The 16,482-nt window shown below is 49.8% G+C and overlaps 1 protein-coding gene and 1 non-coding gene across 4 annotated transcripts in view; both read right to left on the bottom strand.

Moving 5' to 3' along the window:
• Positions 1–13,388: 13,388 nt before the first annotated feature.
• On the bottom strand, positions 13,389–13,461 carry Trnaa-ugc (transfer RNA alanine (anticodon UGC)). Its single transcript has one exon. It is a non-coding gene; the product is annotated as a tRNA-Ala (tRNA).
• An 830-nt stretch (positions 13,462–14,291) lies between these two features.
• Tmco3 (transmembrane and coiled-coil domains 3) overlaps positions 14,292–16,482 on the bottom strand; it is a 34,355-nt gene continuing 32,164 nt past the window's right edge. For all 3 annotated transcript variants that reach the window (XM_047553833.1, XM_047553836.1, XM_047553835.1), the window contains 2 exons: positions 15,803–15,952; positions 14,292–14,549 (listed from right to left, as the gene is read on the bottom strand). In XM_047553833.1, coding sequence (XP_047409789.1) covers positions 14,436–14,549; positions 15,803–15,952 — 264 coding nt within the window. In that variant the 3' untranslated portion in view covers positions 14,292–14,435. The remainder of the gene's footprint in view (positions 14,550–15,802; positions 15,953–16,482) is intronic.

Here is a 16,482-nt window from a genome sequence, read left to right on the forward strand (position 1 = left end):
GGGTAGAAGAAGGGAGACAGTGGGAGAACAAAGGAGGCAGAAAAACAGGGAGGACGCAATAAATCTCGTCAACTAAAGATTGGTGGTGTCTCCTTTCTCCACGCCGGTTCTGCTGGACGGAACATACACCATCCAAAGTTCCTTCATTCTTCTCTTCCCCCATCACCCCCCCTCATTATATATCATCATGCACTTATCAGAGAAAACATTCAGCCTTTGGTTTTTTGGGCTTGGCCTATTTCACCTAGCATGATATTTTCCAACTTCATCCATTTACTAGCAAATGCCATAATTTTATTCTTCTTTATGACTGAGTAATATTCCATCATGTATATACCAGTTTCTTTATCCATTCATCAATCAAAGGGCATCTAGGTTGGTTCCACAATCTAGCTCTTGTGAATTGAACTGCTATGAACATTGATGTGGCTGTATCACTGTAGTATGTTGACTTTAAGTCCTTTGGGTATAAACCGAGGAGTGGGATAGCTGGGTCAAATGGTGGGTCCATTCCAAGCTTTCTGAGGAATCTCCATACTGCCTTCCAGAGTGGCTGCACCAATTTGCAACTCCACCAGCAATGTATGAGTGTGCCTTTTTCCCCACATCCAAGCCAACACTTACTATTGCTTGTGTTCTTGATAATCGCCATTCTAATTGGAGTTAGATGAAATCTTAGGGTGGTTTAAATTTGCATTTCTCTAATCACTAGGGATGATGAGCACTATTTCATATATTGGTTGATCACCTGTATATCTTCTTCTGTGATGTGTCTGCCCAGTTCCTTAGCCCATTTATTGATTGGGTTCTTTGTATTTTGGGTGTAAAGTTGATTAAATTCTTTATAAACTTTGGAGATGAGTGCTCTGTCTGAAGTGTGTGTGTGGAAAAGATTTTCTCCCACTCTGTGGGCTCTCTTTTCACATTACTGATTGTTTTCTGTGCTGAGAAAAAAAATTTTAATTTTGAATTTATCCCATTTATTGATTTTTGCTTTTATTTCTTGTGCTCTGGGGGTCTTGTTAAGGAAGTCTGGTCCTAAGCCTACATGGTGGAGATTCGGGTCTATGTTTTCTTCAATTTGGTGAAGGGTCTCAGGTCTAATTCCTAGATCCTTGATCCATTTTGAGTTGAGTTTTGTACAGGGTGAGAGATAGGGGTTTAATTTCATTTTACTGCATATGGATTTCCAGTTTTCCCAGCACCATTCAACAAAATACAACACCCCTCCATGCTCAAAACACTAGGAAAAACAGGGATAGTAGGAACATACCTCAACATTGTAAAGGCTTTTTATGCTAAGCCCAAAGTCAACATCATTCTTAATAGAGAAAAACTGAAAGCATTCTCTTTTTTTAAAATTTTAATTTATTTTTATTGTAAACAAATGGGATACATGTTGTTTCTCTGTTTGTACATGGAGTAACAGCATACCATTTGCGGAATCATACATTTACATAGGGTAATGATGTTTGATTCATTCTGTTATTTTTTCCCTTCCTTCCACCCCTCCCACCCATCTTTTCCCTCTACACAGTCCCTCCTTCCTCCATTCTTGCCCCCCTCCCATCCCCCATTATGCGTCATCATCCGCTTATCAGTGAGATCATTCATCCTTTGGTTTTTGGGGATTGGCTTATCTCACTTAGCATGATATTCTCCAATTTCATCCATTTGCCTGCAAATGCCATAATTTTATTATTCTTTATAGCTGAGAAATATTCCATTGTATATATATACCACAGTTTCTGTATCCAGTCATCAATTGAAGGGCATCTAGGTTGGTTCCACAGTCTGGCTGTTGTGAATTGAGCAGCTATGAACATTGATGTGGCTGTATCTCTGTAGTATGCTAATTTTAAGTCCTTTGGGTATAGACGGAGGAGTGGGATAGCTGGGTCAAATGGTGGGTCCATTCCAAGTTTTCTAAGGAATCTCCATACTGCTCTGAAAGCATTCTCTTTAAAAACTGGAACAAGGCAGGGATGTCCTCTTTCACCACTTCTATTCAACATCATCCTTGAAATTAGCCAGAGCAATTAGACAGACCAAAGAAATTAAAGAGGTATGAATAGGAACAGAGGAACTCAAGCTGTCACTATTTGCTGATGACATGATTCTCTATTTAGAGGATCCGAAAAACTCCTCCAGAAAACTTCTAGACCTCATAAGTGAATTCAGCAAAATAGCAGGATATAAAATCAACACACATAAATCTAAAGCTTTTTAATACATAAGTAATGAAACATCTGAAAGGGAAATAAGGAAAACAACTCCATTTGCAATAGCTTCAAAAAAACATAAAATACTTAGGAATCAATCTAACCAAAGAGGTAAAAGATCTCTACGATGAAAACTACCAGAACATTGAAGAAAGAAATTGAAGAAGACCTTAGAAGATGGAAAGATCTCCCATGTTCTTGGATAGGCAGAATTAATGTTATCAAAATGGCCATACTTCCAAAGGCACTATATGGATTTAATGCAATTCCAATTAAAATCCCAATGACATTTCTCATAGAAACAGAAAAAGCAATCATGAAATTCATCTGGAGAACAAAAGACCCAGAATAGCCAAAGCAATCCTGGGCAGGAAGAGTGATGCAGGAGGTATCAGAACACCAGACCTTAAACTCTATTATAGAGCAATAGTAACAAAAACGGCATGGTATTGGCACCAAAATAGACAGGTATACCAATGGTACAGGATAGAAGACATGGAGACAAACCCACCTGAGTACAGTTATGTCATACTACACAAAGGTGCCAAAAACTTACAATGGAGAATAAATGTCATTGACAATTTTTTTTTTTTTTTTTTTTTTTTTTTTTTTGCAGTGCTGGGGTTGAACCCAGGGCCTAATGCTTGCAAGGCAAGCACTCTACCAACTGAACTGTATCCCCAGCTAGTTTCCTTTCCCTGGTGAACAGTATTTCGCGGTCTGGATAGACCACAATGTCTTATTTATTTGGGTGCTGGGGATGGACCCAGGGCCTTGTGGATATGCAAGCTCTCCACCACTGTGCTACCTCCCCAGCCCGTCTTCACTTTACCTTGAGACAGAGCCTCACTAGGTTGCTGAGGCTGGCCTTGAACTTACAATTTTACCTTGGCCTCCCGCTAACCAAGATGACAAGGTGAGCCACCTGCCTTCACCCACTGAAGGATGCCTTTGCTGCTTCTGAGTTTGAGCACTTAGCTGGTTTTGTGTGAAGTTTTTAAAAATATTTTTTAGATGTGGATAGGCTTTTATTTCATTTACTTATTTATATGTGGCGCTGAGAATCGAACCCAGTGCCTCACACATGCCAGGCAAGCGCTCTACCACTGAGCCACAGCCCAGCCCCTGTGTGCAGCGTCCCACTGCTTCGGTAGGCACCCAGGAGCACGGTGACTGGATCCTTCGGTAGAAGCATGCCTGGTTTTGCCAGAAGCGCCAAGCCGTCTTCCACAGTGGCTGCCCACTTGACATTACCACAGGCGATGGGCGGGTGCCATTCCTCCTGGACCTCGCCCAACCAGTGCCCCACCGCCAGCTGGCTTTGATGCAGGGTGTGGTGCTTGGAGGTCTGGGGTCACTCAGCTCTGGCCTCCTCCAAGGCCATTCTTTGGGGAGTTGGTCCAGCTGTGGCCGCTGGACAGGGGGTGCGCGGAAGGCGAGGATCTGTGGCGTTGCCCGAAGGCGCGCATGCAGTCCTGAACACAGGCACAGGTGCGCCTTAGACGGAGCCCCAGGGAGGTCAAGGGAGGGGACGACTGCTCTCGTGCTGCCACTGCAGCGGCAGAAGGCCCGTGATGTGTCCGTGACCACGGCAGGAACACCCCAGCAAAGATCAAGCAGTGTCCGCCTCGCGCCCATTTGGCACGCATCCGTTTGTTTCCTGAGAGTCGTAAAGAATTCCAGCTCAATTCTTGTTACTCTGAAGAAACCATAGCGAAGGCACCTCCCGGGAACCCTTGAAGACAGGAGGCGTGGTCCTTCACCCCACTTTGCGCTCTGTCTCCACGCTGCCGCCGCCGCCTCAGCGGTCTGGGTGGTGAAGACAGAACCAGCACGAGGTGAGCACAAAGAGGAACTGCAAGCGTCGCCCAGGAGCAGAGGAAGCTCGGCTCCTCCCGATGCTGGCAGGGAGCTGCCAGGGGGCTGCCCATGCCAGGAGCATCCCCAGCTATCCTCCCAGGCCAGAGCTGCCTGCTCCACCCACACCAGGCCCAGCACAGTGACCCTGGCTGCCACTGGGCCTTCCCTCTGAAGGTCACCATCCACCTGTCACCTCCACTGTTTGGGGCCCATCACTTTCCTTCTCATCTCTAACCTTAACTCACCTCTCAAGTAAAGTTTTTGTGGAAAATGGCGATTCTCAGCACAAACTCAAATTGCCATGGACATAGGCTCTGAAGCCACCGGTGCCTGCAGGGCACTGCACACGCGGCCTGCTTCTTTCTGGGTAGGACCATGCAGTTAGTCCACTCAGGGAAATACCTCCAGCTCCTCCTCTGGATGGACATCCCCATGGCCCTCATCAACACCAGGTCCTGGACATCCAGCCAGGGTGGACCGGTGGTTTGGACACCATGACTCACCTGCTGGCTCCTCTTCTACCACCAGGCCCCAGAACGTTCCTCTTGTCCTCGGGTTGTCTCCTCCATGCCCCCACGTGTCGGCTGTGGCCCGTGTCCAGAGTCCCCACCTCTCCAGGGACATGTGCTGGAAGGTGGGTGGGCAAGGCAGAGTTTGCATCTGCAGATGGGCTGCTGTAGAACCTGGCTAGCCAGCTGACTTTAGAACGAGGGCGGCCGAGGGGAGGACTGCAGTTAAAATGGGTGCAGTCGGAGCCAGTCAAGCGGAATACGCACTGCTCTGAAAACGCAGCGCCAGACTTTGCGTCTCACAGGTGCCCCCTTTTTGACTTTGCTTCTCACAAGTCCCCCCTTTTTCTGTTTAGACTTTGGTTTCATTTTCATGGCGCCCTTCAGTATCGCTGTCCATCCTAGGCAGACACTGTGACGTGGAAAGTGGCCCAGTCATGAGCTCCCTCCTTTCAGCAGTTTGGATAGCCAGCTGGTGATGCAATTGGTAAGGTCCTTTCTAGCTCGGCTGAAGACGGTCTTCTCTCCAGGTCCTGACTACAGTCAAACCAGGCTGGAAGTGATGAACTGTAAATTCTAGAAGGGGAGTCAGAGCAGAAGTTTATAATAACCAGACCAGAAAAATAAAAAGGCACAGATAGGTCTCAACCTAACTCAGAACAAACTTGTGCATCAAGCACTCCTGCAGAAAAAAAAAGTTTTTTTAAATAAAACTCCCCAGTATTTGCTTACTTTGGTGAGGACCGACACAAATGTGTATCTCCAGTTACACTGTCTTTTCTTTTAAATGCCCATGTAGGATTGTGCTTCAGTTATACTCTCCTGCCATGTATTTAAGGCCAAGTTGGTCAAAACTGACCTTGTTCCTTCCTATCTATTACTAAGAGTCAGCTGAGATTCCTCAGGAGCTCACTCTTAGAAACTTGTAAGAAGCCTCTTGGCTTCTCTAGTGCTATTTCCAGGCTGGATCAGGGTCTAGCTGACCACATGTGCCATCCCTTGGAAGCATTAGGGACATGACCTTCTTTGCAGACCACGCACTGGGCTGGCTTCCTGTTCTTGAGGGTCCTCTTAATCCCCCTGATCAGGAGGTCATGTGACCCAGAGTTGCAAAGCCCTTGGAGAAGTCCAATACATAAATTTTATATATGTCTGTTTATATATTGTTCCCTGGATCTGAGCAGACCTTGGAGGGCAAGGGCCAAAGATTGGCTACTTTTCCCTTAGCCCTTTAACTTTCTTGACTTTGTTTTGATTTTAAACACCCAGCAGGCCAGTTTCACCAGTCTTGAAGTACTGGGTTTGAACTTTAGTGTTTATAACTTTACAGTTAATTATCCCTTCCATTTAATTGGGGTCAGCATTAGTACTGGAAGCCAGACTTATATTTTGTCTGTCCTATAGGTGATAACTTGCTTTACAATTAACTTAGTTTGTCCTGTTAGAAGGAATACTTCTTCAAAACACTAACAGACAAAAGTTACAAAGTTCTATAAGGAAAATACAAAATGAAATTAATCAGACCAAAAACATATTCAGTTTGTATAATAGCTTTGGACCAAGAAACATAATTTCTATAATAACATTAATATTTCTTTGGTACCTATTTTGCCTGCACAAAGACACATAAATTCATCAACTCAATCATGAGACCCTTTACAATTTTTACTTTATTTTAAACCTCTTAGAACCTTACATACCTTTTATAACTTACCAAAATCTTTACTTAGTTTTGTATCATATCCCTTGGTTATTTTGAGATCACAGTAATCTTTACAACAAAAATCTATCTTTTGAACACAACTTTACCTGAGCTTAAGTCTAGGCTCCATTGGAGCCATCCTAATATGGAGTAGGGTGAGAGGCAGAGTCTTAACTCAGGTAAGCCTTATCTCTTGACAAATAACACGATACACGATTACATCCAAAACATGGGTCAAACAAAAAACTAAGAGAGCTCTTAGCTTTTGTTTTGTGGAAAAATTTTTAAAAAGTGGCAAAATGCTTTCATGTTCCACATTGTCAGCCTTTAAACAAATCAGGCTCTCGTTATTACCTTCCAAAACACATTTAAATTTCCATCCCAGTGTAAAGAGTAACACAAAATTTTACATATGTCTGTTATTGATGACAGGTTGTTTTTATCCAATTATTAAATATTAAATAACAAAAATAAATCCCCATTTATTTATGTAGAAATTTTTTTATTTCTACATAAGTCTGAAGAGACTATGGCTGTAGACATCTTCAGTTTGAAGACACCAGCTTGGTAAAGTGCTCTCCTATGCTTCACATTTCACTTGGAGGACATGAATATATCTAATACCCCAAGAAGCCAGTAACAGCATCACAATTATACCGATGTCCTAAGTTTAAACTTAAAAGAAAAATTTAGAAGCCATAGTGTAGGTAATAACCTAAAATAAAAATTGTTTGTTTAACCAGAGTTGCATAAAACCTAATTCCTTTAAGACCTAGCTTCCCTAAAGTGATAAAACCTAACAGACACAAGAGAATCATCTGGATAGAGAGCAGCAGCTCAGTGCTCAGATTCTGCTTCCTATCAGCACATTTGAGTTCCGGGGACTCTGCTGGGGCTGATCAGAGCGACTCAATCACACAGGCAAACTCTGAGATCCACCTTCCCTGAACCTCAGTAGCTTAGACATTCTACAGCTTATCTACATTCTCAGTTTTGTCCTCTTTCACCTTGAACTTAAGAACAAGAATGTTATTTTACCATACAAAAATACCATCTCACCTAGAAACATTTCTTTGATCTTCTAATTTTGTACAGTAAAATATATTTGTAGACCTATGACTTTCTTTGTTTTTTTCCTAGTGTTAGACATTTTCTTAAATTTATTTTGAAACAATCCTTATGAATATTATCTGTGCATTTAATTTACACAACGAATTTCATCCCAGGAGAGGGATCAGACAATCTGGCATACACAAAAATTCTGTACCTAGAGGCACATTTTGGGCCTTCTTCTTACATTAGGCAGATTGATTAATGGAAGAGGCCCTTTCCGTCTTTTTCCTTTTGTTTCCCTTTCTGGAACTTACTGAGAGAGCAGAACCCATGTGTAAGAGAAAGCGCCATAGCAGTTTGGGGCTAAAAGTGACATTTCCCCCTTCCTTTGGTCTCCAGCCAGTTTGGGTAACTGCTCAGGTAAGTCCAGCTGTAAGATGGGGTTACAGTGTCTGCCTTCCAACAAGCACAGAAAACGTCAGGCCTCTTTCCCCAGGCCGAGGGCCACAGGAATCCCCGTGTCCAGGTCTGTGCCAGGTGGAGTGTGACCCCTCCACAAGCCATGGGGAGGCTCCCTGGGCATCCATCCACTGTCTGAGCCAGATCGGGACGTTCCTTGATCCTGGGGACCTGACGCCACTGGCAACCACCCCTGGAGGACGGCCTAGGACTCCCGAGCTGGCCAGATTATGGCCCCTTAGCAATTCATGGCTCAGACCCCTCACTTCACCTCCGCGATCCTCAGGGCGTCGGGCTACAGAGCACAGGCTGAGGGGCCTCGGGGAGGCTGGCGTCAGAGGCTCCTTACCAACACAGGGCCCAACATCCCCTTTGTGCTCCTCCCCTCCTAAAGGAGGAGCCTGATTTTGTACTGTGTTTACTCCAATTGCAGAAGCATTGCAGACAGGCTGCACGTCCCAGAGGAGACAGGCCAACAGCTTTCCGGGCTGCTCTGGTAAGGGAGAGGCGTGCTCCTGACAGCCATGTGCCCTGGGCAAGTCTGAAGCCTTTGCTGAAGTCTGTGTTGGCCAGCCCGCTGTACCACCTGACGCACAGTCATGGCCACCAAAGCCCTGACCTATGGTTGTTGTACAAAGGGATCTAACTTACACGGCCAGGGATGATGTCCCCTCCACAGAACCAAAACCCGAGACCTGGAGGAGAGAAGTAGTCAATACCCAACTTCACGTTGCTCATTCCACCTGGCAGGTAGGCAGCAGTTACAAGGAGAGCCAGGGACAGGGAGGCGGTGGGAGCCTCGGCACACACTCGTCCTGGGAGGAGGAGAACATCTGTCCTATGTCTGATAAAGAACAAACTAGCAAAACCCAGGGTCAGTGGGGCAGGATGTGGAAGGTGGCTGCCGGGCAGGGCAGAGGAAGGAAAGGGTGCCTCAGCACCGGCAGGTGGAGCCATCAACTCACGCTGAGAAGTTACCCCAACAAAACAGGACAAGACAAACAGCAAACAAGGGACTCAAGAACTTAAGCAGAGAGGCTTTCAGAGTGAGCACTGGACATCAAAGCTGGGGGTGCGCAGGGACCAGGCCGCTGCTAAGCAGTGCTGAACGCCGCCTCATTTACGGATGGCGCCAGAGCCCTGGCAGGCGGGAAACGGTAGGGAGAGTCCAGGCCTGGACGCCAGCACGGGGCCCTTCGACACTGAAGGGCTGTCACTGCCAAGTGTCAAGCTGCTGCCGGGTCTGCTGGTCCTCCTGACAGCTGATCATCCCTGGTAACAGACTCGGGTTTCTTCCTTCCAGATAAAACTTATTTTTAATGTATTTGTCTTTGAAAATTTGAGAAATGCAGAAAAATATTTAAAAATTAAAGGTCATTCATATTCCTGTTTGAAAAAAAGGAATGAAGGGAAGAATACACAGCAGGACCCCACCATGCGGGCGAGGCCGGGCAGCAGGAAGCCGGCTTTGGTGTGCTCGTTGAGGGGCTGACGCCTCAAGCAGGCGTTGGAAGAGTGTGGAGGCCTGAGTTCGGCTGCATCCTTGGACCCGAGTTTTAACCCTTCTTGAAACTCTCATCTGGGTTCACCCCACCGTCACATTTTCCTGCCTCTGGGACACAGGAGCTGGCTGGAGTGTTCCCACAAGTGGATTCAAGGTCACTGACCTTTGAAATAGGCCTTGAAGTTGCCATTCATACTTCTATGGTTAACCTCCTGGTGTGGTCTCTGCATTTCAACAAGACCTGAGTTGGGGCCCATCACTTCTGACTGCTGACCATTGACTATTCTATTTATCAACGCTCTGCTGCCCACCTAGAAAAAACCTGTGGCTTGGTCATTTCAACCCACAGGCCCTTTGGCTAACGTTTTATTTACGTTGCATGAACTGAAAGGCGTTTGGATCCGCACGTTAAACATGTAAGTACTCACGGACCTACAGGTCAATTTTGATACCATGAACATGTGTAGACACAAGCACCTATACAGACACAGAGAGTGTGCACACATACACAGAACAGACAGGAAGCAAAGATCTGTTGCTAGCAGGTAGTAGATCTCCACAGGTAGGCGGCAACAGCCACAGATGTTTACTAAGGTCTCTGCTAGATCTGGCCCTTTAGAAATTAAAAATAGAGCAGGCCATACTTTTACAGGGTGACCCAGACATGAAGAGGGCCTGTGAAATGGGAACATTAGGAAAGAGTCCACCAGCTGTGGTGGACACTGAAGTCAAAGGTTCAGGTGGCCACCTGCCCTCCATGGGGCACATCTACTCCCACCATTACTACTGTCTATGTCCCTGCTCAGGACTCTTTACAGGAAAGGGTCTGTACATATGGGTTCTTTCCACTGTCCATCCCTGTCCCCAGCCCTAGGATTTTTATTCTTCATTTTTGGTAGGTTCCTGTGATTGGGCTTCTCCTTCTGCATCTAACCTCCCACTTTCTCTGTGCTCAGACCCCCTCACTGGGGATTTCTTGCCTGACCACCAAAGGAATACTTCTCCCTCAAGAATGGATTTTCTGACCTTGGTCTATGCACAGAATCACTCGGTTGCCGCGGTTCTTGCCTGGGCCTTTCCCTGTGTTGCCGATCCACTTTCAATCCACTTTTGATTTTGGGTCCTTTGTGGGCCTCAAAGGCAGGAGTAGTGGGTGTCTCCTCTGAGGAGGGGGGTCCCTGAGACCCCTACGTGATGCACAGAGCCCCACAGCAGGCTCCAAAATCCTTAGAAGTACCGAAGTGCCACAAGAAACCAAGCGTGCTGGCAAGTGGGTGGGCGAGGCACTCCTGCCAGAGAGGCACGGAACCCGCCAGCAAGCGCAGCTGGGAGGTGCCGCTGTTCCTATACCCCACGCAGCGCTGCCCCGCGCCCTGGGAGGATTCGGGTGCCATCCACGCGACTGGCTGACTTTAGAACGAGGGCGGCCGAGGAAAGGGCTGCAATTAAAATGGGTGCAGTTGGAGCCAGTCAAGCTGAACACACACTGCTCTGAAAACGCAGCGCCAGACTTTGCTTCTCACAGGTGCCAGTGTGCCGTGGGGACCAGGAGTGTTCCCAGAGGCTACCGGGCGGAAGGCTAAGTCTCCAGTGCAGCAGGGGTGAGAGGGGGCTTTGGGGAAGTGACCGATCGGAGGGCTCTGAGCTCAGCAGTGTGTTCGTCCATGGACGTCTGAGGGGACTCGGGAGCCGTGGGGCGTAGGACATGGGCTGCAATGGAGGAGTGGGTGACCAGGTACATCCTTCCTGGCCCCTCTCTCCCTCTTCCTCTCTCCTGTGCTGCTTCCCAGCTGCCAGGCGCTGAGCAGCTCCCTCTGTCCCACCCATCCACCATGATGTCTGCCTTCCCTCAGGCCCAGAGCAAAGAGCAGACGGCCATGGAGAGAATCCTTTCAAACCATGAACCCAAATCAATTTTCCTCCTCTAAGTTATTCGTCAGGTATTTTGGTCACAGTGACAAAGACAACCGACATATGGAGCATGGCCATGGAGCCCCAGAAATGCCCGCTAGAAGGCGGCCACAGCCGTTTCCTCCCTCCTGCCACCCCCGTTCTGAAGTCCAAGGGAACAGCACCGTCCCTTCCCGGCTCCTCCCAAAGCTTCCTCTGCACAAACCCACCTCCCCTCCACCCTCTGAGCAGGGGGTTCCAATGCTTTGGCTTTCATGAAACAAACCTCAGGAAAACTGGCATGCCAGCTGACCCCTGGCCACCCAGGACCAAGCCTGAGACACCGAGGCACGAGACTGCAGTCGTAGCTCCAAGGACTCCCGCCCCCTCCAGAGTGGGCCACGGCGGTCACCCAGGGGTGCCAGCTGGAGAAGCCTGCGGAAGCTCTTTCCATTCTGGCCAGCACCCGGCTTCCTGGGCCAAGCTGGCTCGGCTGCCTCCCCTCGTCAGAGCTGCACACCTAGCAGGCTGCCCCTTAAAAGTGTCTATTCTGAAACACAGATGCGGCACCGTTGGCAACTGCTCCCTTGGACAACAGCAAAAAAGGAAGTTGATCCTTCTCTGTCTGCTCTGGACCCAGGTGATGCCCCAGACCCAGTTCCCCATCTCTCCCTAGGTCAGGAGACACTCCGGTTAGTGTACAAAGTGGGATCCCAGCCCCAGGCCTCCTGGGACCAGGACACAGGGCGATCACTCTGGGTGCTCTTACCTCCCTGCTGCTAGGTGTAGGAAGATGTCTTGGTGTAGGCCTCCTGGTTCACCTCTCCCTAAACAGCTGGACTGTCCTGGACTCCCCTACCGTGTGGATAACCAAGACGAGGTCACAGGTAGCAGGGCCAGCACTCGGCAGGACCCTGGACATGGGGGAGGAAAGTCAGCAGCAATGAGCCGGGTGGTGTCATGCAGCAATGAGCGAGCCAGAGCCTTTTCCCCAACTCCTTTACATCAGCTCTCTATTCATTGCTCCAGACCAGAAGCACCCTGGTTACTTCCCATGGTTTGACCCACATCACGCACACAGCACACAGACACCTGATGCTCTCCCTCTCCCTCAAGGCCACTGGCAGAGTGTGCACAGTAAGACCACTTTCAGTGGCAGCTCTCCTGCATGAGGGACACACATGATCCATCTGCCTACTAAATATACGTGCAACGGAAAGGAAGAGAGAACATGCTATGACCCAGAGGTATGTCCCCAGACTTGTGTGATGCAGGCCTGTCCCCGTGGCAACAGAGCTGGGCTCCGTGGGGAAGCGGAGGTTGGGGTCTGCAGGAAGGGCTCGTGGGAGCAGATCTCCCTCTGCTGCTCCCCGAGGACACAGCTGTCAGGCGCTACCCTGGGGGTGCAGAGACGGTGCCTCCACCTGTGCTCTGCCAGCACCCAGACCCGGACTTCCTGGCCTGCAGACAGAGAAAGGAATGCCTGTTCTTTATCAATCACCCAGTCTCGGGAAGGTCTTGTTACAGCACCTCAACATGAACCAAGACAGGCCCTGTGAGTGTCAGACCACAGGGGCACCTGACAACATACCAGGAGTCAGAACTTAAGCTTTTCAAATAGTGCTGCACTCGTTCAGTCCTTGGAGAACAGCATGGTGATCTACAAGCCATCTTTATTTTAAAAATTAGCTGAGGTTTTGTGCAAAGATTAGTTCAATACAAAGATCAAAACAGATTCTCAATAAATTTCAATTAATTATACCCTGATCATAACTGACCATTAAGAATGCATATTCTTATGATTCAAAATCAAATATTTTAAGAGTGATATACCTAATAGTGATTGACATGGAAGTATTTTCACTTAAAATAGCTACGAGGATGGATGTGGTAGTCCACGCCTGTAATCCCAGGGACTCGGGGAGCTGAGGCAGGGGGATCACAAGTTCAAAGCCAGCCTCAGCAACTTAGCTAGGCCCTAGGCAACTTAGCAAGACCCTGTCTCAAAATAAAAATAAAAAAACAAAAAGGGGTGGGGATGTGGCTCAGTGATTAAACACCCTGAGTTAAACCCTTGATACTCCCGGTCCCCCAAAATTTTAAATTAAAAAATAAAATAGCTAAGAGGCAAATAGACATATATAAAATATTCATCTCACCTAGGAAACAAAGATTTTTTTTTTTTTTTTTGGTGATGCTGGGGATTGAACCCAGGGCCTCATGCTTGCAAGGCAAGCACTCTACCAACTGAGCTATATCCCCAGCAGAAACAAAGATTTTAAGAGTAAAAAGTTTCCAAACTCACTGCCAGAATTAAGATCTCAGCACAGACAGGTTTAATAACAAGTAGTTGACCAACAGATTGTAATTCTAAAGTTGCACAATAAGAATTTTTCTAATTTTATCTTCTTTACAAAAAAAATCATTAACTGATGAATTAACAATAAAAAGTTAATAATAATTTCAGAAAAAAGGCACATCCAGGCAAAACAGTTGAGGCGATCTGGAAGCGCAATGCCTCTATCCTACAGTGCCCGATGGCAAGAGAGTCACTCGGGGAATTTCTGCACCACCACAGGCAGGCAGAGACACAGCCTGCTTGCTGATGGCACTCTGTCCGAACGCGGTGCACAGGATAAGGACGCCTTCACGATGGATGGTGTGCACAGGAGGACGCCTTCGCGACAACGGTGTGCACAGAAGGACGCCTTCGCGATGACGGTGTGCACGGGAGGAAGGACGCCTTCGCGACGACGGTGTGCACGGGAGGAAGGACGCCTTTGCGACGACGGTGTGCACGGGATAAGGACGCCTTCGCGACGAATGGTGTGCATGGGATAAGGACGCCTTCGCGACGACGGTGTGCACGGGAGGAAGGACGCCTTCGCGATGATGGTGTGCACGGGATAAGGACGCCTTCGCGATGATGGTGTGCACGGGATAAGGACGCCTTCGCGACGAATGGTGTGCACGGGAGGAAGGACGCCTTCGTGACGACGGTGTGCACGGGAGGAAGGACGCCTTCGCGACGACGGTGTGCACGGGAGGACGCCTTCGCGATGACGGTGTGCATGGGAGGAAGGACGCCTTCGCGACGGATGGTGTGCACGGGAGGAAGGACGCCTTCGCGATGACGGTGTGCACGGGAGGACGCCTTCGCGATGACCGTGTGCACAGAGGAAGTACGCCTTCATTTCCCACAGAGGTGGTCCCAAGTCGCTCAACACCCAGTGCAGTCAGAGGCTGGACCGCCTTTCCGATCTTGGCACACATTTTGTAATTGCAACTCTCCACAGCACTGGGGCCAGTAAAAGGCTGAGTGTGGTCACACTGAGTATAAGGAGGTACACCTGCAACAGGTGAGCACAGCACGTGGACATAATGAGCTTTGGTGGGGACCCCTGCACAGGTACGAGGCTGGGCGCAGTCAGGCAGGGCACTCGAGGACCCCTGTGCGGGTACGAGGCTGGGCGCGGTCAGGCAGGGCACTCGGGGATCCCTGCGTGGGTACGAGGCTGGGCGTGGTCACGCTGAGCACTCGGGGATCCCTGCGTGGGTACGAGGCTGGGCATGGTCACGGTCACGCTGAGCCCTGGGGGACCTCCTGGGGGGGGGGGAGGCTGGGCGTGGTCACGCTGAGCACTGGGGGACCTCCTGTCGGGGGGTACGAGGCTGGGCGTGGTCACGCTGAGCACTGGGGGACCTCCTGCCAGGGGGTACCAGGCTGGGCGTGGTCACGCTGAGCACTGGGGGACCTCCTGCGGGGGGGGGGGGTGAGGCTGGGCGTGGTCACGCTGAGCACTGGGGGACCTCCTGCGGGGGGGGGGGGCGAGGCTGGGCGTGGTCACGCTGAGCACTGGGGGACCTCCTGCGGGGGTGGGGGGGACGAGGCTGGGCGTGGTCACGCTGAGCACTGGGGGACCTCCTGTGGGGGGGGGACGAGGCTGGGCGTGGTCATGCTGAGCACTGGGGGACCTCCTGCGGGGGGGGGGCGAGGCTGGGCGTGGTCATGCTGAGCACTGGGGGACCTCCTGCGGGGGGGGGCGAGGCTGGGCGTGGTCACGTCCAGCACTAGGAAGGTAAAGGCTGGGCGCCGTTATGCCCAGCACTCAGGGGATGCCTGCACACCAGGTGCTCTCCGTCTTTTCAGGGCACATCAAATGTAGCCACAGGTGAGAGGGCCCTGGACCCTGGACGCGGGAGGGGAGCGTCTCATGGCACGGAGCCTGGCTCCCTGAGGGTGCGCCTAGCACACTGACTCCACTCTGAAGCGAAGGCTCCTGTGCTCCTCCCCTGGGGGTACACAAGGGGATGACCGCTGGACTCTGAACGCCCCGCAGGCTTCAGTGTGTCAAGTTCATGGTTCAGGCCTCTCAAGTGCCGTTCCCAAGCTAGCCAACAGTTCAGCCTCCAGGGCAGGATCAGCACCGGGCACTGGCAGCAGTTCAGGAAGTGCGACCTGATGGTTCATCTGAGACGCTGCGTGTGCTGGTAAGCAGTGCCCTGGAGATCGTCCCCCGGCACAGATGTGCCCTGCAGGAGCTGCTGGCCCACCTGCAGCAGGGACTTGAGGGCGGACGCCTGAGGGGCAGCAACCACTCACCTCCCGGGAGATGATGCCTGCTCTCCGCGCCCGGCTCCCCAGGACGAAGGAGAACTCGCTGACCTGGGCCAGCCCTGCGGAGATGATCCACTTCATGTACTGGCTGCTCTTTGGCAGGATGAGAGACAAGACCAGTGCTGCCGATACAAACTGCAAGAGCACACCTCACGTTACTGGTGGAGACTGAAGCCCAGTGCAAATTAAACCACACAGCTGGGCACGGTGGTCCAGGCTGGTGATCCCAGCAACTGGGAGGCTAAGGCAGGAGAATTCAAAGTTCAAAGCCAGCCTCAGCAATTTAGTGAGGCCCTAAGCAACTTAGCAAGACCCTGTCTCAAAATAAAAAATAAAACGGGCTGGGAATTGGCTCAGTGGTAAGCACCCCCTGGGTTCAATCCTCAGGACAAAAAACAAAAAATTAAAACTCAAAACAGAACCTAGATGGGAAGCATCAAAGGCTGCCACAGCCCTGAGTAACAAGGCAGGGCGTGCCAAAGGCTCTTCCGGTCCCCAGCACACGCCAGGTACACAAACTGCCTCAAGTCCATGCAGCCCGCACAGGTGAAAGAAGAGGTTCAGGTTTACTAGCAGAAAACGTGCCTTTCCCCCAAATTAAATCAACAGCATTAGATGTTAGGCAGTGTCTAAGATGGAAAAGCTTTATTAAGAGAGAGGCACCT

The sequence above is a fragment of the Sciurus carolinensis genome, chromosome 5 (genome assembly GCF_902686445.1).
Source record: "Sciurus carolinensis chromosome 5, mSciCar1.2, whole genome shotgun sequence".
In the NCBI taxonomy this organism is placed as follows: domain Eukaryota; kingdom Metazoa; phylum Chordata; class Mammalia; order Rodentia; family Sciuridae; genus Sciurus; species Sciurus carolinensis.